The sequence below is a fragment of the Aspergillus alliaceus genome (assembly GCF_009176365.1).
Source record: "Aspergillus alliaceus strain CBS 536.65 unplaced genomic scaffold BDW43scaffold_26, whole genome shotgun sequence".
Taxonomy (NCBI): Eukaryota; Fungi; Ascomycota; class Eurotiomycetes; order Eurotiales; family Aspergillaceae; genus Aspergillus; species Aspergillus alliaceus.
Genome location: NW_022474709.1, coordinates 315,049 through 338,559, shown reverse-complemented (window position 1 = coordinate 338,559; position 23,511 = coordinate 315,049). Strand labels below are relative to the sequence as shown.

Below are 23,511 nucleotides of genomic sequence, written 5' to 3'. Positions count from 1 at the left end.
ATTATGTTTCATTCATATCGGTAGTCTTTTCTTACGTTTGGTAAGTCAGCTCAGTTGTAGTGTCAGCATTCTGCCTGATATTTTACAGGGACGGAGTATATACACATACATATATACCGAATATTCTAGATAACTTGGAGACTATCTCTTTCCGTTTAGGTGCTCACTCCAATACGCCTCTCGAAAGTCAACAGCCGGCAAGGAACAGGCCGGAAATCACAATGCTCCTCTACCCAATCCACAGCACCAGCATTCCCTCACTTGCATATCGAAATCTACCATTACGGGAACGGTTCCTACCCCCGCGCAGCTTCATCGTCTCCCGCTGCGCTTCATTGACAAGTGTAGAGAAATACACCCGGGAGAGCTGAATCGCTGATTGAAAGTAATTGAACCATGGAAAATTGAAGTATACATCCACCTCGTAAAACCGAGGCTACGATAGTGAGGCAATGCCTTCCCAGTAGAGACCAAAGCCCGGAGAGGCATTGAACTCCCTCAGCGCCGAAGTAGTTTCCCATACTAAAGCACCCGTTAGACTAAAATTCACTACCCAAAAAATTGCATCGTACAGGTGACAAGAAGAATATAGCCCGTTGTTCCTTGATCCTAGCCCACACTGATCCTTATGACCGGGTGCCTGGACTAGTGGCTCCAGTGTTGGCATCCACTTTCCCGCCTCTAGCTCATCTGGCTCTGCGACTTGAAATTCTGTCCAGACTGTAATGTCCCACGGCCGTTCCATCTTGGCGGGAGTTGTTAGTTAAACCGTTTGGGGGGCGGAAACTGTGGTCAGGTAAAGAATGGCTAGCAAGAGGCGAAACGGGGGGTTTGATAGGCACTGTTAGCGGTATGGCGCTAAACTAACAACCTCAAGGGTCTCTGTAAGGCTATCGAAATCTGCTGGGACAAACAATTATGGAAATTCCGAGGTTTTAGTATCAAGTGTACTAGTATAGATTACGACAATAGCCAATGAGCAATATCTAGGTTTTGATACTAGTAATACTTCCAGTCAATCTATTCATCGGCAAATCAGAGAACGACCCAAAGGGGAAAGCGTGCAGGTGACAGACAGTAAGACTAGCCTCCATTCGGCTAGATTGTAAGGATCGCGATCGGATCGGATCTCATCTCGACCAATCAGGGCATCCATGTTAATGATTCTCTTAAAATGTCCTATTAGTTCGTTGCAGTGCCTTGGTGACGGCCTTTCAATGTTCGCACTGGCCAATCCAGCCATTCAGCCCAATCTGTTCCCAGGTATTCGGCAATGGATTCAATCAAGAATCGGCCGCTATCCCCAAAAACCCATACGTAACGCCGTAAATGAAGACAAACAGCGTAATACGCCAGCACCACAAGAGCCTCTGGACGCCGCAGCATTAAGAGATCAATGTATTCAGGAGAAACAAGCACCGGCCAGGCAGTGATCTCGCTGGCCTGAGTATCCTGCTTGTCAAGCAAGCACGCAATCATCGCGTGTTGTAATGCCTCTATCGCCTCCTTATAGGTATTGGTGATAGAGGGGTCTAAGCTGGAGGCTTCAATGAGATCCAAGAGCCTTACACATTCGGGGTTGGGTCCGGTACTCCTTGAAAACCGTGTCTCACTGTCCAGTATTATTGGCTTTAGTGGGGAGTCACGAAGCATGCCCCATGAATTTGTGGTGATTGCACGGACGCCACGGTGCAGTCGGAAACTACTCACAAGTTGGCTCAGAAATTGATCAAAGTCCTGGTCTCTGAAGTTCAAACTATCACAGAGCATATGCACATTAAGAAGACCGGAAAAGAGAAAGAGTGGGACACAGGTCTCCTGATTCACTTCAAGTTCCATGCTGTTGAAAATTGTCAATGCATGCGTTTGGAGTTGTGCTGCCTGGTGACGATAAAAGTCCTGGTCTGCTGGACGCAAGATGCTCATATGTAGGGCACTGATGGCCAGCATCTCATTTATGAGATACGGAGAGGACATGGACATGTGCATGACATCAGGAGAAAACATCGCGTCAGAGAAACTCTCATTAAAAGTGCTTCGTGTCTCGGTCATCAAGTGGTGTAAGAGTTGCATGTGTAGCATGTTGACAGGGGCATCCTTAGGAAGCGAGTCGGAACTCTGACCGGAAAACTCCGATAGTCGATCCCTTGCCACAGAAATTGCTGGGGAGGAAGATGATGGAGTACTAGCGCGAGATCGCGGAACGCTTCGAAAGACATCCGCGTATTCGCAAGAGCGCTCCGAAGTTGTACAGTTTGTACATATCGGACGCCTTTCATCGCACTGCCCAGCTTGAGATTTAGTGATTCCATCGTCGGCTATGTGAAGGGTGCTCTTACTTTGATATGGCGTCGTTTACACTCAAGACAGCCATTGCGCGACTTTTTATGTGTCCTGCGCGGCATGGTTACCACTCAGGCGAACCACAGCCTCCGGAAGAGGGCATCGACTACTAATTCATGTGGGTGATTGCTGCCTATTCGCCAATTCGTTCTTGGGACCCGTGCCAAGTCATATCCCGCATATACTTGGCCGCTGGTGATAGCTAAATGCAGAGGCTGAATCTAACTTGGCCCCCAAAAAAGCACCTTAGGACATGAAAAGTGGGCTTGGAAGTGGCGATGACCCTAATTTACAGAATCCGCGTATGCACGGACCACTTCACTATCGGATCCACGAACTGGCTTCTATACGCGTATTCGGTCGAGGATTCTGATGAAATGAGGCAGTCTACAAAGAATCTGGCGCCAAATTCGTTACGTGTATAATGTACCCCTGCTCAGGAACGGAAATAAACTTTTCTGCTCGATCTCCGGATATATAAAAGATGGTTGGCATAAGTCGTCACCCTGGGATAATCCCGGAATGCCTCTCGAAAGATATACCTCTAACCAACAAATCTCATAACAATGGCGCAACTTGAGCCTTATCGAGGAAATTACTATCTTTGGCAATATCTACCGTCTGTACCAGCAGCTGTCATCTTCCTCCTTCTTTTTCTGAGTGCGACCATCTACCACTTCTGGAAAATATGGAGATTGCGAGCTCGATTTTGTCTTGCCTTCGCCATTGGAGGCATATGTGAGTGCCACTTTGCCCTTGACTAGCATGGAAGAGCGCATTGGATACAGCTAACTAGAGTATAGTGGAAGTTATCGGATACGGCGCACGAGCTGCAGCTCACAGCAGAACTGACAAAATCATGCCTTACTGTATCCAAAATGTGTTCATCCTTCTTGGTCCGGTTCTCTTCGCCGCGTCAGTATACATGACTCTCGGACGAATCATGCGCAGCGTTCAAGCAGAACATTATTCCATGATCCGAGCCCACTGGTTGACAAAAGTCTTTGTCCTGGGCGATGTGCTCTCCTTCGTGGTTCAAGGTAGCGCAGCAGGTCTGATGGCGACAGGATCAAATGCAGAAATGGGGAAGAATATCGTGATTGTTGGCCTGTTAATCCAAGTGATTATGTTGGGGCTATTTATTGTGACCTCGATCGTGTTTGGGCGCCGTATGAATCGTCACCCTACGCGCCTCGCCTTCAATCAGGCGATTACCTGGAAACCCCACCTGTACACACTGTACGCGGTCAGTCTGCTGATTATGGTTCGGTCTATATTCCGAGTGATTGAATATGCTATGGGCCAGGATGGGTACTTGCTCAGCCATGAATGGACCATGTATATCTTTGATGCGCTGCTGATGCTCGCCGTCATGGTGATCTGGGGGGTGTGGTACCCGGGAAATCTCAACCCTCTGATACAGAAGCCTGCCTCGGATAACATCAACATGAGTGGATCTGAGGAAGGATTACGGTACACCTAAGATGAGATTTGCACGATATCAACGAGCCAGGAGCGAAGCATTGTCCGCTTACTTTACCTGTACCTTTCGGTATATAACAGCATGAACGTATCCACTTCCGACAGTCACCTGCTAGCACATCCGGGCATTATCGACTCCAAGCTACCTACTCAACCTCCCAATCCGCAAAATCCTTCCCCGTCAAATCCGGCCTAATAGCCCTCTCCAACCAATCCCTACACTTCCGATACAAAACATCCCTCTCCAGCCCGTGACTATCCAAGTTCAACTTCGGCACCACCCCAGTCCTACTCTCCGCCCATGCCAAATGCCGATACCCAGCAGGGAACCTCTCGGCCTCCTCCACGGGATGAACAGGCACAAACCGATCCATATCAAACAACAAGAGCGTGAAGAAGCAAAACCCCCACCTCGCGTCCCGTTTCACAAGCAGAAAGAAAAACCGACAATCCGCCCCATTATCCATCTCGACCCCATCAAACGTGAACCGGACCATGATCATCACTCTGAGCTTACATACGGCTCGAGTAAACTCCGGGCTCATGTTTACCATAGAACCGATGACCCAGTGCAGGATGTACATGAAGGGGGAGCCTTTTGCGAAGGCTTGGTTGGGAGACTGGGTAATGATTTGGTGGCATTGTGAATGATGTGATGAAATTGGGGATGTCCTTGACCTGTTTGGGAGGGTCCGGTTCATATATGTAACGGTGAGGTGAACAGAATGGAAAGTAGCCATAGATAGACAGATGTGAGTGTATTTTATATAATGTATGAGCCCAAAGTGACAACATAATCTATCCCCGGTTAAAAGGCCTGGGTACGCCACCTCTACTTTCCATTTGCAAGGAGCGCTGGCAGCCGTCGCTAAAGCGAGACTTTTACAGTAAAAGTCGTTGGCTCGCCTATCACTAGTGATAGCTTCTAGGATTTCCTTGGACAGACATGAGAATTAGTTACAAATGAACCTGGCGCCTGACAGCCATTGGGGTTAGTGATCCTTGTCATATTGCCCAGCATTCTTACGTGGCCGACGGGAACCGCCGTGGAAGGATTTTTGTAGAAGGTCAATGGCCAAGGAAGCAAGGGAAGGATGACTGTCAATATTAGATTGGCTGTGTAGAATGACGAATGCTCGCGAAAAACATACGTGGTTGCAGGAGCGCTGACTGAATGAAACAGACTATCAAGGTTTCTTAAATCCTCAGTAGAGCTGCAATTGTCGTAAAACAACTTCATAGAGCCTTTAAATTGGCGACGCTTTGGTATTGCATTTCCGAGGGTCTGGGACCTGGAAGCTGTGGATGTGGAGAGGGTGAGTTAAATGGATAATTGCAGCTATTGTTGGAAACTGGTCGTTCGGTGACGTTTCGAGAATATTCAGCTGGCGTACAAGAGATTTAATAGGGCTAATTTCGACAAGCGGGTTGAACGAGTAGCGATGGATGTAAAGCCATAATGGTTCCATACCATATTGTAGAATAAAAGGTTCTTTATATCTAGATACGGCGATAATGCAATGCTTGACACAAGGATACATATATATATGTATGCATAGTGTTTGTTTACATGAATAATTGGTATTTGTCTTCTGTATGGACTACAATACTACAAGGACTGGAGTGCATACATTGCGCTGTTGTCTGGAGCAGTTCACTGAAATGCATACCTGGACAAAGTAAATTAAGGTTAGCAATATTCAGGTGAGACGACGTCTGGGAAGAAGCTTAGACCACAAGAGAGCGACAATCACGAATAGATTGCCGGATGGTGTGTCTCACTCTGAGGCGGCGTGATCCTCCTGCCTTATCACTGAGGCACTGATCCACGATGGACGTGCTTTAATTAAATTAAACCACCCACTGCGGCACTCATAATTATTACCTAGTGATAGGCAAGGGGGCCGAAACCAAAAAAAAAGTTGACCATCTTGGAAAAGGGGAAATGAAACACTAGACTCCTGCATAATACTCTCAATCGACTAGTCACTATTGATTCACTACACTACAGATCTGGTTTCACTTTAGATAATAGAAACTCCTAGTCAGAAGTGGTGATTACGCGTTTGCCACTCAGAATCCACTGTCATGCATATTTGATCTGCCTTCCCATCTTTTAGATGTCGACGAGACGTTAATTTTACTTGAACGCCGCAGATCATTGTATGGATCGTGGCTTTGCGACGAGGGCTAGTAGCATGGAATGGAAAAAAGACAACCTGTTGATTGATCATCGTGTTCTATATACAGAAGCCGAAAAAGGTCAACCCCAAGTAGAGTAAATAAAGATTAAATTAGAAAAAAAAATTTTCTTGTGAAAGCAAACGCATTCTATAAGCGCAGATACCACTGCGGCCGGCGCCTTATCCACAAATACGAAAACTTATACGTGGATGTATAAATATGTCCTCGAGCACGGCTTTTTCTAATCATGCAGAAACCCCTAAGCCCTCGCCGCCAGCCTTGTGATATGGTGGTTTCGCACCATCTGCGCTTGCCGGGTTGAAACGCCAGACTCCGCCAGTCTTGTCACTCTCGAGAGATACAAGGCCGGATTTTCTCACAAGTTGTAAGAATCCCTGATCCTCGTTTTCGTCCACACGGTTGAAAAAACGACGTTCCCATTCTCGGCCCTCGGACTTCTCGACCTTGCGAAGCTCGCGTTGGGCATTTTCAATCTTCGACTTGGCTACGGAGACAGCGTCCATGTCGCCCCGCTCGATGCCCGATGCCACATCGCGCCAGGCACGCCGGCTCTCGTAGAGATCCTGCTCGTCTAGTGGGGCCAATTGGAGTGGGGCGGTCTTGTTGTCCTCAACCACATACGTATCCACTTCATCCTTGGTTCGGGCATTCTTGATAGTGAACTTGTTCGACCATTGCCCATCGACAGTGTATAGGGGGTTCTTTTCTCCTTCACTCTCCTTGTACAAGCTGGCGGTGAAGGTGTTTTTTTTGCCACTCAGCCAGCCTTTGCCTGAGTAGTCGATTTTGGCCACGTAGCCGGTGCTGCTCACGATCCGAGTCGATTTCTCCAGTTCAACAAAGGGGGTGCCATAGATCAATGACTCGATGTGCAGGCTTGGGAGTGTGATCAGGTACTGTTCCTTCTGGGCGGGATCGTTCTTATCCGCGTTGGGTGGGGTGACGGACAAGAGGGCGTGTCCGATCTGCTTGATCTGGATGGTACTTGAAAAGGAGGCCTTCTGAGCGTTATATCCTTGCAGCTACAGGAGAATAAGGTTAGATATAATCCAGGCTTTCATTAAAAAAACTAAATGAAATGAATTATACTTACTTCTACCCCGTGCTTCTCATTCCGAATCGCATAGGCGGTTGCTGGAGGGTGATGGCTGGCTCAAGTCAATCTAGCGTTGTAGAAGGTGATCTATTTAGAGTAATCGCCTACCTCACTTGCTCACTGATCAGTGAGGTTTCCCCGACATTCTCATCAGTATTCCACTTGCCGAGGAAGAGCTCCCCTAGGAAGGGATTCAGGGGTTTCTTCTCACTACCCAGTTTCTCGCTGCGAGTGCAGTATTGCTGGTGAAGGGTGCTGAGGAACCATTTCAAGACCGCCAGGGCTCTTTTCTCGGGGTCAGCTTCTGTGGCTGGTGCTACGAAAAGATTTGGATGTTCAGCCCAGTAGGCGGAGTATTCGGTCAAGGAGGTGGAGGAAAGGATAAAGGGTGGAGCAGTTAAGGACGAAAGGTCGCCGTTGAAAGAAGCAATAGACTTTAGTATGACACGGCAGTTAGTCAGAGGAACGAGAGGTCAATTGCGGAGCATTGTGACGTACCTTGAGGAAGCTTGACCAGGAGCCTTTGCTGCTGGCGGGGATAGCATCCTTGCTGGAACTCATCTTCTGTCGGCGACAAAATTTCGTAGATCTTTTGAGAGAAAAATACAGTCAACGAAATTTTTTAATGTATTAGTTTCAAGGTGACCAAATCACCGGCGGCTAGTAGTAAGTATGAGGGATGATAAAAAAGAAGGCGATGTGGGGGAGAAGGGGAAGAAGAACAATGGAGAGAGACTTGTTTTGGGGGTGGGAGAGAGTTGAGGAAGTGCCCACGCGAACGGCTGTAACACTAGTCCCGTTACGAGGCTGCCGACGTCATTCCCCGCGCTCTCCTCCCTTCTGGTTGGTTTCGTCCTGCATGCATCTTATATGAGAGTACATTACAGTAACTAACCTAACTACATACTACTAATCTTAGTAGCACTATCTATCTGGTGATAGTAATTGGTTGTGTTCCCTAACCAACGTTTGTTCTTGTTGCTTTCAATACCCCTTGTTTTAAAAGAACAAAGATCACGGTTTGCTGCCTTTATTCTCCAACTTAGAAACCTATAAATAGACAGATAAAAGAAAATAAAATAAACATGACCGGAAAACTAAAAGGAAAAAAAAAGTAAAACTTTCCTTTTGTTAGATTTAAGATCCCTCGCCGTTTTTATATTGATTCTTGATTTCTTTCCCAGGGATCTTATCAGATGACTTGGCTCTCTTCACCTGACCTGGGACCCTTTTTCAATTCTATGGAAACTTTTCCTCCTATCACTAGTAGTAGTAGTCCCGACTAAACTCACTCAGTCCCGCCCCTTGATCCACGCAAGCCTCACCTTTCGGCGTTCATTCGGATACACAATTTTTGGTCCAACCTCATAATTGCCTCTTTGTGTGACAAGTATCCGTACCTATCATATTGAGGGGTTTTTCTTCTCCACCCCCCCCTTTCACCCTTGCGGTATTGGTCGTGACAGGGCTCACTACACTAATCGCTCTTCTACTAAATCAATGCAACAACAATGCCCCAAGAGTATTTGGGTTATCATGGGAAACAAGACCAGGGAGACCTCCAAGAGGGAACTCTAAGGAGGTTGGATAAACATATAAGGCTGGACTTGCAGTGAAAAGTGGAGTCCCAGTTTGACCCTCTTTCTTCTTGCTTTTGTTGCCTTTTATCTGTGAAGAATCACAATTCGAAAAAAAAGAAAGCAAAAAAGATGGAAAGGAAGGAAGGAAGGAAGCAAAGGAAAAGAAACCCACAGCAAACAGAGCTGTTCTCTACGCAGATTCTTGTTGTCAACGATGAACCCCTGTGTTCTAGGCAACAAGTAGACCGACCAGTCACGGTGATCAGTGGGCCTTTTGTGAGTAACACAGTTTTCTCAAAATTTTACCAAATGGTCGCTACGGAAGCACGTCAAAGCTGACTTCAACGCAGTGACTGGGCCATCATGTGCTTGCTCATCGCAAAACCTATTGTGATGATCCTCCTGGACAGCTACTGTTGCAGCTCCACTTGGTCGCGGATCCTCCTTAGTCAAGAACCGATGGGTAGCGGGAGCTATTGGAAGCCGTGTTCTCCTTGGCTCCAGATGAAGGCCGGTAACCGTCTCCGCCGAATGAAAAAACTACCTTGCCGAAGCATGCGTGGTTTTCGGCCTTGTGCAAGCCATTCGCGGTGCCGTTGGTAATCCAGGGGCCCAGTTGGACTGCGATGTCGATCCCGTTCCCACTCTTGGGCCAAGCTATAGACCTACGGCTCCGCTCCCGACCCTATAGTAGCCATGGGCGTGACTACCTCTCAGGCACATCATTGGCTCCGCTCACTGTATGAGGCCTGTGCTATCCTTATGGCCGCCCCAAAACTCTTGTGCTACGCTTCGAATTATTTCATCTACTAGGTGTTTAGTATGCTCAGGCACCAATGATATCGAGCGAGCTCCATTCAACCTATGGCCTGGCCACACTTCGGACTGATGATGTGATGATAGTCATGCTAAAAATGAAATTCTATTCTACGAAACGCGCAATGCAGAGGGCATTGGGGTTCTGTCCCCCTTTCCGATTTTGTCCATTTAAGATACGTCTGGTGTCAGTATGTCTGGTCATTGAAGCATCGTATCCAAGACGGATTTTCCTTTCTCAGTTTCCAGTCTCTCTTTTGCTTTCACACAGTCATTCATTCCAGGTAGCTTCTAAGACAGCTCAATGTCGAATCTTTCTGTATAGTCGTTCATTCATTGACCCGGTGTCTAAACCTAGTGTTTAACACATTCTTTCTTTTAATTGAACATTGCCTATTCCCTTGCTTTTCCCCTGCATTTCACATAAATGACGGTCATGCCTCCTTCTGTCTACGAGAGAGAGATTCCGACAATGTCGGACAGGTCATCTCTGGACTCTTCAACGACTCATGTCGCCACAGAGGAGTATCTAGCGCCTCGGGAAGATTTTGGGCTGCCACCTGGCACGCCCAATACTCTTGTCCCTGTTCATTCTGGACACGGCCATGTTCCAGAAAAAGACCCTGCTGCAGACGATGGTGGAGACGGTGACTACGAAGAAGCTGATTCAGAACAATACAAGCGGTTCTCTTCCGCACGAAAAACCGTCATTGTTTGCGTTCTTTCATACTGTGCTTTCCTTGCTCCGATCTCATCAACAGCAATCCTGGCCGCGGTCCCGGAGATATCAAAGACATATCATACAACTGGGGATATAATCAATGCTAGCAATGCACTCTACTTAACGTCAATGGGAGTTGCGTCTCTTGTCTGGGGTCCCCTTAGCCAGGTTTGGGGTCGTCGTCCTGTAAGTTATAAATATTAGCGCCACTATGCTTAAGAGATATTCCCTTCCGGACTTTGGCTGACAATAATATATCTCCTTAGGTTTTTGTTTCGAGCGGCGTTCTCTTTTTCCTTTTTACCATTGCCACGGCTCTGTCCCCTAACCTTCCTGCCTACTTCGTCTTTCGTATCCTCACTGCCTTCCAAGGGACGTCTTTCCTTGTCGTCGGCAGCTCGGCCATTGGAGATGTATATGAACCTCGCAGCCGAGCATCGGCAATGGTGTGGCTCCTCTCAGGGAGTATGACTGGACCTGCAGCTGGCCCTTTTCTCGGAGTATGTTATGAATTCATTTTGTGCCTAGTCATCTCGTGTGCCATGCCTGACTTTCAACTGTACAGGGTGTCATAGTTACCTTCCGACCATGGAGGGTGATATTTTGGCTCCTCTCCGCGATGAGCGGATTTGCTGCCCTGTTGCTCATTTTTTTCTTCCCCGAGACGATACACTCTAAAACCAGTGGTGACCTGGCTGGGAAGAGTTTTCCCCAGAAGAGCAAGCTACTTTGGCAATGCATCTCGCCCATTCGTGTAATAGGCTTGACCTTCTCATACCCTAACATTTTCATTACCGGCCTAGCCGCGGGCGCCCTAGTCTGGAACCAATACGCCCTCTTGACCCCTATCCGTTACATCCTTAACCCTCGTTTTCACCTGAACAGCCCTATTCAATGTGGCCTCTTTTATCTTGCTCCAGGTGCTGGCTACCTGGCTGGCACCTTCGTTGGCGGCCGCTGGGCCGATTACTTTGTTCGGAAGTACATCAAACGCCGGAACGGTCTCCGAATTCCAGAGGACCGACTTCGCTCTTGCCTAGCATTTATCTGCATTATCGCTCCCGGCTGCATTCTCATATACGGATGGACGCTCGACCAGGAAGTTGGTGGAATTCCCGTCCCCGTTATCGCAATGTTCCTGCAGGGAATCGCTCAATTGTTCTGCTTCCCAAGCATCAATACATACTGTCTTGACGTGATGCATGATCAGGGCCGTAGTGCCGAGGTCATTGCCGGCAACTATCTTTTCCGATATGTTTTTGCGGCACTAGGCACAGGTGTCGTCTTACCAGCTACAAAAGCAATGGGCGTAGGCTGGTTTAATACAGTCTCAGCCTTGTTCCTGGTCGTTGCTGGTGCTGCAGTATGGCTGACCGCTGAGTATGGTCCTCAGTGGCGAGAAACCATCGATTCGAAGCATGAGCAGAAACAAGCTCAAAAAAAAAGGACCGTCTTGTGAGAGTGTCTAGACTTGATGCTCTATATGTGACAAAAAATTTCCCAAAAACAAGACAGAGAAAATCCTAACTAGATGTAAAAGTATAACTGCATCATGCTTGGCTATGCAAGGGTTGACAAAAAATGAGGGTTATATATGGTACACGGGTAGATCCGAAAAGTGTCTGGGCTTTCGGCGTTTTATATACCACATTCTGCTGTATATATTATCATTCTCTCGTTTATCATGTGGCGTCAGTCTTTTCATGGATACCCATTTGGTTCTTCCTGTGCATAATGCTCGTGGTTTATATTAGTGTTAGATGCCAAAGCGAAATACAGTAAAATTCCTATTGATACGAAGAAGTAGCGTCGCCTCGCACTTGAGCTCAAATCTTCACTGCTGTTGGACAGGCGGTAGTACACGCACTTCGGGATTGAGAACATGTAGCATCTTTACTACAGTCATTATTATAAATATAAGGTATTGCACTGTGTACCATAGTTCCGTAATACTAGAACCTCCCCACATCCGTAGTGCCCAGTCTTTATCATCATGCCACAGTCGTTCACCGAAAATCTTTTTTCCTCTGCACGAACTTTCGGCCATCTTTACGGCCCTTTTCCACATCCACAAAGCTAACCATGATCATAGCAGTGGTGCAGATAGCAAAAAGGAATGGAAACCCCATCCAATTGTTTTGTGCGTTGTTGATGATAGCTTGAATGACATTGGGGCCAATTATTGAGGACTAGGTGTACACTGTTAGTATGCTCTTATTCGACGGATATAGTCAAACTTACGGCGCGGTTAGTTATGCCGAACAGAGCGAAGAACATATTATCATATCCTTCAGGCATGAGTTCACTGATCATTGTTTGGGCGTACTGGTTTGAATGTTAGATGTGTAAGTCAATTGAAGGTTGGTAAGGAGGGTCTGACGCACGGCGTAGTATGGGGCTTGAAACAGACCAAAGACAACATTATAGAAGTAGAATTCCCACTGTATTGATTACTTCTCTTTAGTCGAAGGTTTGTGGAGGGAATTTTGTTGTATATAGCGAATTGACGTACCCGATTATGATATCCGATGCGTGCTGTCCAGAGGCCTAGCATACCCCAAAAAGGGATAAACACACTGAAGAAGTTGGTAATGAGAAACATTCGCTTGGTACGTATCTTAAAGTACCTCTGGATATACCAGAATCCGAAGGTCGAGACCGTTGAACATACTGCTTGAGTAATGCCGAGGTATGTTAATTGGAGGAATGAGAATGATACCTGATTGTTCTGGATGATGCTGACGAGTGTCCCTAACGACATTCAGGTTGCATCAGCGGTTTGCTCTTTGCTGTTTTCGATGAAAAACATAAACGTGTAACGCAACAAACCGCTTACCAGTTGTGTTGAGTCCATCAGCCAGTAAGAAGTAAGCAAGAAAGTAAAGAAGCGTCTGCGGTAGAGACCGAACTTCTCGAAGCGCGGCTAATATCTGCTTGATGCCGATCGTTACATAGCTTGAGCCCTTTGGGACTGGAGGCCCAGGCCGCCTCTGCTGGAAAATGAACCACCACACACCTAGGATAACCCAATCTGGGGATGTTAGCTAGGGTACATGAAGACTATGCAGATTCAAACTAATACATACAAGAGTTCGTCAGACAAAGGGCAAGGTTGTTCGAGTAGTTGTTCCCCTGAAGTGGCAGCAAAACGCTCAGATTGAGGGCCAATGTGAGGAGGTATCCAATGTTACTATGTGCAGTCGACACGTTGCTATAGCTCATTAGTACCTGTATCGTAAATGACCAGAAATGGATCACTAACCTGATATGGTTTCTTTCCAGCGACTCTATCGCATCATACTCCTCTAAAGTGATTTTTCCTTCCGGCAGATCCTCTTCACGGGCCTTGCGGACGTGGGGCATAAAGCGTGCAAGCCGAGGGAAAACGGCTGCGTAGAATACCAAAGTAGCACCATACGCAATATATGCTACCACATACATGCCCATCGCCGCAGGCCATTGGCTGGGATGTTTGATCGCCATCATACCGTACTGTAAAGCCCAACAGACCACGGTTAGGACTAAGAGTAACCAGCGACCAAAGGAGCCATAGTCTGCAGCGCTGCCCAACCAAACAAAGATCACCGTCATGAAAACAAAGCAGAGCCCATTCGCAATGAGAATGACCGATGAGACAGATCGAGTGCCTCCAGCCCAAGGAACTACGCACGCAGATGAGGCCGTACAGGGCTCACGTGGTTCCGTTCCTGGCTGCCAGCCCGCACCGGTCAGGGCCCACTGGAATCTGCGAGAATCAGTCAGTTACTCTAATGGGGGCGCTGATTGAGTGTACACACAGTGCTTGAGAATAAGAGCCAGGACCAACTCCATTATCACCTGAGCGCAAAGGCAATCCATGTCAGGGAGAACCAGAAGCAAGAGACATCCACAGGCTCACCATTGTAGTAAAGGTAGTAAGACCATAGTTCTCTCCGTGTTGTTGCTGGCTGGTCATAGCCCTCCTCGGCTCTGAAAAGGTGATCAAGCTCATCCCCTGAGGAGGGGAGCTGCTCTTGCTGTGGCGCTATACCCTGAACCGTGACATTGGCCTTGCCGGTGGTTTCAGAACTTCCCTTAGCAGCTCCGTTGTTTGTACCATCTAAATCCATCGCTGAGACCATTTGGTCGCGACTCTGCTCAATGTGTGACATGATGATTTTCCCGCAAGGGATACTAATGTGAGCCTTGTCGTATTGTCTGACGGGGGCGCGTGCTGTTTCAAGTTATTGGGTAAAACAATGGATGGATCATAGAAAAAGGAAGCACGAAAGAAAAGACGAGCGAAAGAGAGATAAGGGCTGGCGAAGGGGAGGAGGCCTGGCGGCCGTAGTTGAATGCAATCAAGGATCAAGGATGATACACTTTATCAGGAGCTTCGTTCTGCCGAATCGGATTCAATCAATTGATCTTCTTCCTTTTTACCCCGCAGGAGACCGGGTTTCCTTGTATCACTTTTCCAACTTCCGCCATCTCTTGAGTCGTTGAATATTTCCCCGGGGGTTCACGTGGATCATTTTATTGCCTGAACCAGGCTTTAAGGCCAAAACCCATCTACCTAGCCCTTTCGGCAGTACTTTGTTATAGTACCTTCCATCCTGGGATAACATCAATGTTCTGCTTCTTCTTCTTCTTCTTGTTCTTCCATCTCTCTGATAATACAATCTAATCTTCAAACATTCACTTGTTTTATTCACTTGAGTGGTCCCCTTTCCCCGCGTGGGTCTCCTTCGAAGGCACCAAATTATATCAAACCTATGAATGGGGAGACCCTTGGATTAGTACTTACTCCACTCCACTCCACATCCACCGATCACCACCTTTTAACGCGGGTCACTCTCCGATTCTCTTCAACCCCTCGTTGAGAAGTTGCGGAGATGCAGCCCACAGATCTACGTAAGAAGGTCGGCCAGGTACGAGCAATACTTCCTAGCGTAGTTCTAAGTCAAATGACAGCATTGGACTAAGTACCATTTATATATAGCTTTTCGCGGTCGGCTTCCACGGCCTCACTCCTAGCGCTGAGATCAAAACCCTTATCCACGACTATGGACTGGGCAGCATTGTTCTTTTCAAGCGAAACATTAGCGATGCAGTCCAGTTGCAAGTAGGTCACTCTAACTATGTAATCACACATAGGAAGAAACAGAGCTAATACACTCTCGCCCAGGCTCTAACGCACGCTGTACAAAAGGAAGCGAGACTAGCCGGACATGAACTTCCTCTTTTTATTGGTATAGACCAAGAAAACGGTCTAGTCACTCGGATCTCGCCCCCTATTGCTGCCCAACTCCCAGGACCTATGGCTTTGGGGGCTACTTATGACCCGGAGCTTGCTAGAGGGATCGGCACTATCACCGGCGAGACGCTGAGTCTGTTCGGGATCAACGTGAACTATGCCCCTGTGTGCGATATCAACTCGGAGCCTTTGAACCCAGTAATCGGGGTCCGCAGCTTTGGAGATCACCCGGGATTTGTCGCAAGATTTGCAAGTGCCACTGCTCAAGGACTCCGGGAGCAGAAGGTGGTACCTAGCGTCAAGCATTTTCCAGGACACGGAGATACCGCCGTAGACTCTCACTATGGGCTTCCCATCATTTCCAAAACTAGGGAACAACTGGATCGGTGTGAACTGAGACCTTTTCGCCGAGCTGCAGCCGAAGGTATCGAAGCAGTGATGACGGCCCACATTGCGCTGCCTGCTATTGATGATAGCCAGCTTCCTGCTACACTATCTGCTGATACCTTAAACATCTTACGGAAGGATATGAACTACGACGGTATGGTGATCACAGATTGTCTGGAGATGGATGGCATTCGTGCCACATGTGGGACTGAGGAGGGCGCAGCTCTCGCTTTAGGTGCTGGCTGCGACAGCATTATGATCTGTCATACTTATTCTGTCCAGGTAGCGTCTATCGAGAAGGTCTGCGAGGCTATCGAATCCGGAAAATTACCGACTTCACGCTTGGAGGAAGCTTTTCGCAGAGTAACTACGCTAAAGAAACGATTCCTATGCTGGGACGCGGCGCTCAAGCCACAGGGACTTGATGGTCTTAGATCTCTTAATCAAAGAGGCGCTGAGTTAGCGAAAGAAGCATATTCTAGCTCAGTCACCCTCGTACGAGATACACAGAATACTCTTCCCTTGTCGGCTTCTTCAAAAATTGCATTTCTCTTTCCGGGTGACAAAACCCCAGCTGGTGGTGCAGTAGATGGGGAAGGATTGGGCAGACAGGGATCCTACAATGCCTCCGCCTATCTCGAGATCCTTAGACGGTGGAATAATCAAGCCTTCGAGATTAGATATGGGCCAGTAGGTCTCTCAACTGAGCAGCTCAGTCTTGTCGAAGCCGCCGACGTGGTCATATTTGCGTCTATCAATGCAAGGGAGTCTGCCTATCAAAGGACACTGGGACTCGAACTGTCACACCATGCTCGTGCACTAGTTTCTATGGCGCTTTGCAATCCATATGATTTTCTAGAGGATTCTAGCATTCAGACTTATGTCACTACGTACGAGCCAACGATTGAGGCATTTATGGTGGCCGTGGAATGTCTCTTCAGGCCGTGGTTCGCTAAGGGGGCTCTACCTGTTGGGCCAGAAAAGCCTGCACCGCATTGGCTTCAAATACGGCAATACGCGGCTGCAATGGACTTTTCCCAGGTTTATGACGTATGGCTCTCAGCCCTACCCACGTATAAGATATCTGCGGACGATTTGAATGAAGTGATAATACCCCGGCGCCATCTTCTTCCTACCGAGTCACACCATCTTGTCGCCCGAACAGGCTCCCCTGAGTCTAAAGTCATTGGATTCTGCCTTCTATTCGTGACCACTAAGGAGGATACGGCATGTGGTCAGCTTGCGGTACTTGCAGTTGACCCAAAAATGCAGGGCCGGGGAGTAGGAAGCGCATTGCTTGCTGAGTGCCGAAAATGGTTGGGCAAAAGTTTCCAAAGATCTCGCCTAGAGCTGGGAAGTACATTCCCACGTTTCTGGCCTGGGATCCCTACTGAATTGCCGATGGAAGTCCTGGACTTTTTTGTCCATCGGGGATTTCAACTGGACCCTCTAGTCCCACGGTCTGTTGACCTCTACCAAGACATCAGGGATTTCCGAACCTCAGAGCTGTACACTACCCGAGCCAAGGAACGAGGATATACATTTCGCCCTCTTGAACCTGCAGACTACCAAGAATGCCTCGTTAGCCAGGAGAAGAACTTCTCTTATAACCCAGTATGTGTTCCTACTTTCTTCGATCTTTTTTTCCCGAGCTATTGGTAGCATACTAATACCTTCCGTAGGCCTGGGTTCAGATGTACTATAAGCTTGACCCGAGCAAATACCCATCCAGTGTAATGACCGCGTTTGATCCCAGCGGGAAGCAGGTGGGCTGGACGCTAATGCTTTCTCATGGGTCGCCCATGCTCAAGTCACATTGGGCGTTCCCTTCTCTCTGTGGGCCCAAAACCGGTGTCATCGGTTGTGTGGGAGTCGACATGGATTACCGTAAGGAAGGAGTTGGGCTTGCCATGCTTTGCCATGCGATTGAGCATATGAAGCACAGAGGAGTTGAGGGAGTTTTTGTGGACTGGGTGAGCTTGGAAGGGTGGTACGAGAAGATCGGGTTCGAGGTTTGGTGGCGTTGCAGAACGGGCACGATGCAACTTGGGTCTTAAGTATCGACATTGCAATGAACAACTTTCTCTAGAGATGGAAGGGAATTGTCATTATAGGTTTCTTTTTGATCGTAGTCGTAATCCGTTGATATGTACCGGACGGCTCGTTGGCATTGTTATTGCCATTATCTGTAGAGAGGAGTATACATGCAAAGGTTGTTACAAATTGGAATTTGTCTCTTCTCTCTCTCTCTCTATTCTGTCTGCTAATTTTAAGAAAGAAAAATAGATATGTATATCGATATGTGAAAGGCTCGGCATTTCCGTCTCGGAGCCAGAGTCCGAGACGATGGCGCGAGGTTCAGTTCACCCAGTACGCGTAGTCCAACACCTAGGCTTCCTCAATAGGTCGTATATCTCAAAGACACGATACGCAGCAACCCAGGAACTGCATGAAAATGCAGGTCACTCTTTCAACCCCTCTGACTAGCATTGACCTAGTTTCCGAGACGATATAATACTGTGCTTCCTCCCACCAGTAGTAGGTTACAAAACGATCAAATGAGATTAGAATGATCACGAAAAAGCTCCGGAGTAGCTAGGATTACACCGTATAAATGAGCTGATATGCCCTTGGGGGAGGAGGGGGAGACTGATCAAGGGTTGATGGATGAGAGCCAATGCTTCTTTATAATTCTGGGGTCAAATCAAGATAGATGGATGTTCATTATTCCTCAACCATTAGAGAACATCATGACGAAATCGCTGATGGGAACTAGTAAAACTTAACCTCACAGCCATCCCCATTTGGTACATACACACCTTAAGATCCTATTGGAAACACAGAAAATGCTGAAATCGAAACCACTGGTAAATCTCCTCAGTCTCCCACCACTGTAAGATAACAAGGTATTACTCTCAATATGGGAGGTATTAGGTACTACCTGGTCCACTAGGTTCGGGTATCCACATGGTCGAACTGGTACAAAGGGTCCAGCTCCACGTTTTGTCTCAAGATATATCTTTTCACCCAGTATGGGAGCACCTTTCTGACCTGGTAACTAGAGTGCATACGGGTGGGAACAGCGAACACATAGTCCAGCTCCTCCAGGGTGCGCTGTTTAGTCTCCGGGACTAAGAAGAAGATCATGATGCATGCAGTGACGTTCAAGCCACTGTTATCATGTTAGAATATTGTACAACAAGAGCCCTTGAAGGTCAAACAGTCAACTTACGCATAAAAAGCGAAAGCACCGGTGGGGGTCATAACCGTTAGCATTCGTGGGAAAGTTATACTGAGCACAGCGGCCCAGAAGAGGCATGTTGCCACAGCAAAAGACATACCGACCTCTGGATGAGAAAGACGTTAAAGTTAGAATGAAACCGCTACAACACGTGCTAGGTGGTGTGGAATGCTAACCGCGATGCGATAAGGGAAAGACCTCCGCTGAATAAGCATAAGGAACGGGGCCTTCGCCGACCGAATAGAACGCCGCGAAAAGGAATACAAAGAGAGCAACGCAGGCTAGATGTGCGACCTGTCCTACCGGAATGTAGAAGCAAAACCCTGCGCCCAATAGTGTCCAAGCCATCTGCGGGAAAGTAAACAAGAGCAGGGCCCTGCGTCCGTAGGTATCAATGGTGAACACAGCTGGAAAGGCGAATAGAAAGTTAACCAGACCAAACCCCCACGAGGCTAATAGTGCTTCATTTACACTTGCGCCTGCTTGGGCAAAAATGGTCGAGGAATAGAAGGCCACGATATTGATACCGCACATCTGCTGGGCGAGCATGACTGTCCACGCAGCAAGGGTTGCGCGACGGACACGCGGGATAGTAAAAAGCTCGCTAAAGCGGGTTAGGTAGGTTCCCTTGACAGTGATCTCTTCTTCGAGCTTAATCTGAGTATAAATATAATAGAGATCGCGGGCTGCCTGCAACTCACTGTTGCGCAGCTTCCACAGTGACTGGTATGCTTTCCTGACCGACCCCTTTTTAAGGTACCAACGGGGAGACTCTGGACAAAAGAACACGCCAAGTGTCAGAGGAAGGGCTGGAATGAAAGCAGATCCAAGCTGCAAGCGCCAAGATATAGAGCCGGTGTCTTTGACGGCAAGGTTGGCGCAAGTCCCAAGGAAAATCCCGAACGCCGTCCACAATTGCCAGGACATCACCAGGCCACCACGCACGTTTGCGGGGGTGTTCTCGGCGCAATAAATAGGGATTGTGGCTCCTTTCAAGCCCATTCCGATACCCATCAAGATGCGAGTAATGAATAACTGGGGCCAGGTTTGAGACACCGCGGAGCCGATGGGGGTCAACAAACAGAAGATGGCAGAAATGAAGATAACACCACGGCGGCCCCAGTACTTGTTCAAGGGATCCGAGAGCCAGCAGCCGAGGAATGCAGTTGCGAGGTAAGGTGCGCTATTTCCATGTCAGCCTATGAGGGTTTATCATTGCAGGACACCGTACGAATTCACCACACCCACAAGCCACTGGTTTCTGGCCCCGTCTGGACCCTTTTCCGAGATACCTAAGGCATCGGGGAAGGATAGATTGGCACCTAATGTCAAAGGGAGTTAACGGATCTTCATTCACACACATTGCCTAAGTTATATACCATTGCTTCCAGTTTGATCCCATCCCCTGCAGAATAATTAGCCGATGTCGTAAGCAAGGTTAGTAGACTTCGAGTGGATGAGACACTTACTGAACAGCAGCCCCGATGGAGCAAAGTCCAATAGTGAAATAGAGCGGCCAGGGATGGCGCCATTTGTGAAGGGTTTCGTTATCAATGACGGTAATGTCAGCGTCAGTCATGCCATCAACTGTTCGAAAGTTGTCTGGGTCTCTAGCAATAAGAGCACCCTTCCGAAGATGCGGAAGAATATCAATGAGTTCATGCTCGTTGGCAAAGTCCGTGACATCTCGAAGAACCTGGTCGGGGGTCAGGTCTGCGAGAGGGTTCTTGATCCTAGGAGTGCATTAGCCCTCGATTCATCATCCGGAAGGGCAGATCTTAGACAGAGCAGACAACTTACTTTGCAGTGGTGTTCTTGTTGAGATTGATATGCTCAATGTGGCCCTTCTCAGAAGCAGCATGATCGCTGCTGAGACTGTCCAAACTCTGTCAGCAAGAGACAGAATACAGATATCAGAGATGACGAACCGTTGCTCAATGCGGGTCATCAGGTCATCAGGAGGGGCATCTCCATCTGACTTCACTTTGGGGTCGGCCATGATCACTGAAGCTTTGCAGTAGGGCTGCGAAAGTGAATCTAGGCCAACCTTTAAAGGGTTGTTTTGATAAATGAGGGGTGGGGAAAGGAAGTACCAATATTTTGCGAAAGGGTGTGAAGGGTTTAAGAAAGAAGGGGAAGACAAAAGTGCGGGGGTGGGAGAAGAGAAGAGAAGAGAAGGAAGAGAAGGGGAGGGAAGAGAGGAGAAAAGAAGGAGATCAGGGGATCAGACGAAAAAAAAGAAACCGAAAATGAAAAAAAAACACGGTCATGCGATCCAGAAGGGGAAGGCGCCATGGAAGACAAGAAATAGGGCTCCAAACGAGCAGGTGACAAAACATTCATTTACCCAACTTCTCGTCCATGGACCCCATAGCATTGGTATACTTGGTGATACTTGTCAGACATCCTTCTATTTGTCTCCTCACTGGAGGGGCCACAACTCCATAGAACCCCCCACTACGGGGGATAAGGAGAAGCGAATTGTAGGTCATGATACGAGAGAAGTTCTGTATTCACTCAAGGAGATAGTGATACAAGTATCTCCATACCCCATACCTACTAGTAAATGCTTCTAATCATACCTAGTCTAACAATCCGGGAGTTTGATCGGACGAATAGTTAGTACCTGTATGAGGAATCCTTATTGGAGTAGTTTTCACATCTCAGGCTTCCTCCAGAAAAGCTAGCAAGATCAACAAGGTCATGTCATACACAGCGGACTAGTCCTTGGTAACATGATCGCAGCAGCTCTTCCATTAGTGTGACAACACCATCTGATTGCTGAAAGACAAGCTTCTCCCTCGATGACAAGTGAGGGAGGTAATAACACCCTAGTCCAGAGTTAGGGTACCTGTCTTGAACAACGCCCTACTAATCTTGTTTGAGTATGGTACATGTACATGAAGTTAGGGTGAGAATAAGAGTCGCTCATGCTTCTTTTTTCTTTTTCTTTGTTCTTTTCTTTTCTTTTCTTTATTTTTTTTTGTACCGGTATCTAGGTGACGGAAGTCCTTCGGGTGGCGATTCCGTGATGACGAGCCAAATTCATCAGTGATACTGTGTCCATCATTCATTGGATTCCATCCCCAACCCCAGATATCCCCGGGTATGACCACCAAGGAATCCGGGGAGTGTGATTCACGACCCATCAGAGTGACCGAAGTATCGGTCTACCCCGAAGGCTAAAAGCCAACCCGTAACTCAAGGGGTTTTCTGCTAGAAGTAGACCAATAGCTAGTCAACAGTAAAACATAGAGTATTCTGAATAAAAGTTAAATATGATAGACTACCAGTGGTCCAGTTGAAATCGAGCAAAATTCTAATCCCTCGGTTGAAGCTGTACGTTTGAAGGGGAGGAGCTTAGAGCAAGCTGCTCCATTCAAACGAAGTAGGAACAGGTTATCCATGACTTTGAGGCATCTCATTAAATGATATTTATGGATCTGAGCCGTCTATCGACTTCCCAAAACCTAGCAGGATTGTGACGGGTGTTATAAGCCGTAGCCCTCATTTCTAACAGCGCATATTCGAGGCTTTTCGTGCCACTGGGATATCTTCATCTTTTATTACTTCCTCCTCGATACCCTGGAGAGCTAGAAATTAGGGTTGTTTTCATTGCGAAAACAATGACAACGCATCTTACTGTGCTATGGTTTCCAGTCATAGGATGGCTCTAATCAATCTGAAACAGGAGAACTAATCACAAAGATGGTTGAAATGCCTTCAACCAAGGGTTTACCGGCTGAAAATTATATCCCAAGGCACCGGCTAGAGCTAAGTTATGTGTGTTTATCCATTTCTTACTGCATTAATTTGCTCATTTATATGTCACTCTAGTGGAATTTGCGGAAGAAGGGTTCTCCTCCCTAACCACAACACCTTTCCGAAGGCACGCTCTATGGGATCACGATAAACTATATGTAAGAAGTACCGAACCGTATAGCTGCTGCGGATAGTTTCTGATTCTACTCTACCTAGTTCTCCGCTTTTGTGCTATACCGTCTAATGATCTCTGATTCTGAGTGGACCACGAGATCCATTTTCTGACTCATTGTTTTGCAAGACCCAATCCATATAGAATTATTTGTTTAATGATATATGCGCATTTGTTAATATAATCCTCTGGGGTGACTATTCTGCCCTACGCTCTACCATCTGTCTGTCTTTCGAGCTTGAAACTTGAATCAACGACAGGTAGTAGTTGGTGAGTCCCCCTAATCTTCTTTTTTTATTTGGTGGATTTACTAGATCAAGAAATACAAACTATCTATTTCATCCTGTTAACTACGATAGCGTAGGATTATTTATGTATTCCAAGGGAAATTTGCCCGCTCTTGTCTTTCAAGGTACATTAGTTAGTTGTCTTGAGACTTGGCCTTACGAACTATATTTCCCTAAATGGTT

At 47.4% G+C, this 23,511-nt stretch overlaps 9 protein-coding genes across 9 annotated transcripts; 3 read left to right on the top strand and 6 right to left on the bottom strand.

Annotated features, from left to right (window-relative positions):
* Positions 1 to 436: 436 nt before the first annotated feature.
* On the bottom strand, positions 437 to 745 carry BDW43DRAFT_311846 (uncharacterized protein; the record flags this gene model as incomplete). The annotated part of the gene is made up of 2 exons (XM_032047258.1): positions 437 to 522; positions 619 to 745. 2 exons carry the CDS (start codon positions 743 to 745, stop codon positions 437 to 439), a joined length of 213 nt encoding a protein of 70 aa, XP_031899611.1.
* Positions 746 to 979: 234 nt separating this feature from the next.
* Positions 980 to 2,657, bottom strand: BDW43DRAFT_103212 (uncharacterized protein). The gene is made up of 2 exons (XM_032037795.1): positions 2,340 to 2,657; positions 980 to 2,283 (listed from the first exon to the last, which is right to left on the bottom strand). Exons 1-2 carry the CDS (start codon positions 2,403 to 2,405, stop codon positions 1,183 to 1,185), a joined length of 1,167 nt encoding a protein of 388 aa, XP_031899610.1. The 5' UTR covers positions 2,406 to 2,657; the 3' UTR covers positions 980 to 1,182.
* On the top strand, positions 2,314 to 4,443 carry BDW43DRAFT_278552 (RTA1 domain-containing protein). Its single transcript, XM_032042183.1, has 2 exons — positions 2,314 to 3,081; positions 3,147 to 4,443. Exons 1-2 carry the CDS (start codon positions 2,910 to 2,912, stop codon positions 3,824 to 3,826), a joined length of 852 nt encoding a protein of 283 aa, XP_031899609.1. The 5' UTR covers positions 2,314 to 2,909; the 3' UTR covers positions 3,827 to 4,443.
* BDW43DRAFT_103216 (putative pathogenesis associated protein Pep2) lies at positions 3,900 to 4,443 on the bottom strand. The gene has a single exon (XM_032037796.1). It carries the CDS (start codon positions 4,407 to 4,409, stop codon positions 3,972 to 3,974), a length of 438 nt encoding a protein of 145 aa, XP_031899608.1. The 5' UTR covers positions 4,410 to 4,443; the 3' UTR covers positions 3,900 to 3,971.
* Positions 4,444 to 6,023: 1,580 nt separating this feature from the next.
* On the bottom strand, positions 6,024 to 8,181 carry BDW43DRAFT_278549 (OSBP family protein). The gene is made up of 4 exons (XM_032042182.1): positions 7,625 to 8,181; positions 7,235 to 7,560; positions 7,124 to 7,178; positions 6,024 to 7,052 (listed from the first exon to the last, which is right to left on the bottom strand). Exons 1-4 carry the CDS (start codon positions 7,685 to 7,687, stop codon positions 6,255 to 6,257), a joined length of 1,242 nt encoding a protein of 413 aa, XP_031899607.1. The 5' UTR covers positions 7,688 to 8,181; the 3' UTR covers positions 6,024 to 6,254.
* Positions 8,182 to 9,994: 1,813 nt separating this feature from the next.
* On the top strand, positions 9,995 to 11,702 carry BDW43DRAFT_300830 (putative MFS transporter; the record flags this gene model as incomplete). The annotated part of the gene is made up of 3 exons (XM_032044961.1): positions 9,995 to 10,429; positions 10,510 to 10,743; positions 10,809 to 11,702. The coding sequence occupies 3 exons, from the start codon at positions 9,995 to 9,997 to the stop codon at positions 11,700 to 11,702; spliced, it is 1,563 nt and encodes a 520-aa protein (XP_031899606.1).
* A 354-nt stretch (positions 11,703 to 12,056) lies between these two features.
* Positions 12,057 to 14,542, bottom strand: BDW43DRAFT_103137 (uncharacterized protein). The gene is made up of 9 exons (XM_032037794.1): positions 14,142 to 14,542; positions 14,041 to 14,080; positions 13,506 to 13,988; positions 13,330 to 13,454; positions 13,080 to 13,274; positions 12,756 to 12,994; positions 12,628 to 12,684; positions 12,485 to 12,568; positions 12,057 to 12,432 (listed from the first exon to the last, which is right to left on the bottom strand). The coding sequence occupies exons 1-9, from the start codon at positions 14,392 to 14,394 to the stop codon at positions 12,250 to 12,252; spliced, it is 1,659 nt and encodes a 552-aa protein (XP_031899605.1). The 5' UTR covers positions 14,395 to 14,542; the 3' UTR covers positions 12,057 to 12,249.
* A 1,000-nt stretch (positions 14,543 to 15,542) lies between these two features.
* On the top strand, positions 15,543 to 17,923 carry BDW43DRAFT_300828 (putative beta-N-acetylglucosaminidase; the record flags this gene model as incomplete). The annotated part of the gene is made up of 2 exons (XM_032044960.1): positions 15,543 to 17,480; positions 17,549 to 17,923. 2 exons carry the CDS (start codon positions 15,543 to 15,545, stop codon positions 17,921 to 17,923), a joined length of 2,313 nt encoding a protein of 770 aa, XP_031899604.1.
* A 724-nt stretch (positions 17,924 to 18,647) lies between these two features.
* On the bottom strand, positions 18,648 to 21,106 carry BDW43DRAFT_320023 (sugar porter family MFS transporter; the record flags this gene model as incomplete). The annotated part of the gene is made up of 8 exons (XM_032049004.1): positions 18,648 to 19,038; positions 19,099 to 19,213; positions 19,284 to 20,290; positions 20,339 to 20,429; positions 20,487 to 20,512; positions 20,577 to 20,840; positions 20,908 to 20,982; positions 21,036 to 21,106. The coding sequence occupies 8 exons, from the start codon at positions 21,104 to 21,106 to the stop codon at positions 18,816 to 18,818; spliced, it is 1,872 nt and encodes a 623-aa protein (XP_031899603.1). The 3' UTR covers positions 18,648 to 18,815.
* Between the last annotated feature and the right edge of the window lie 2,405 nt (positions 21,107 to 23,511).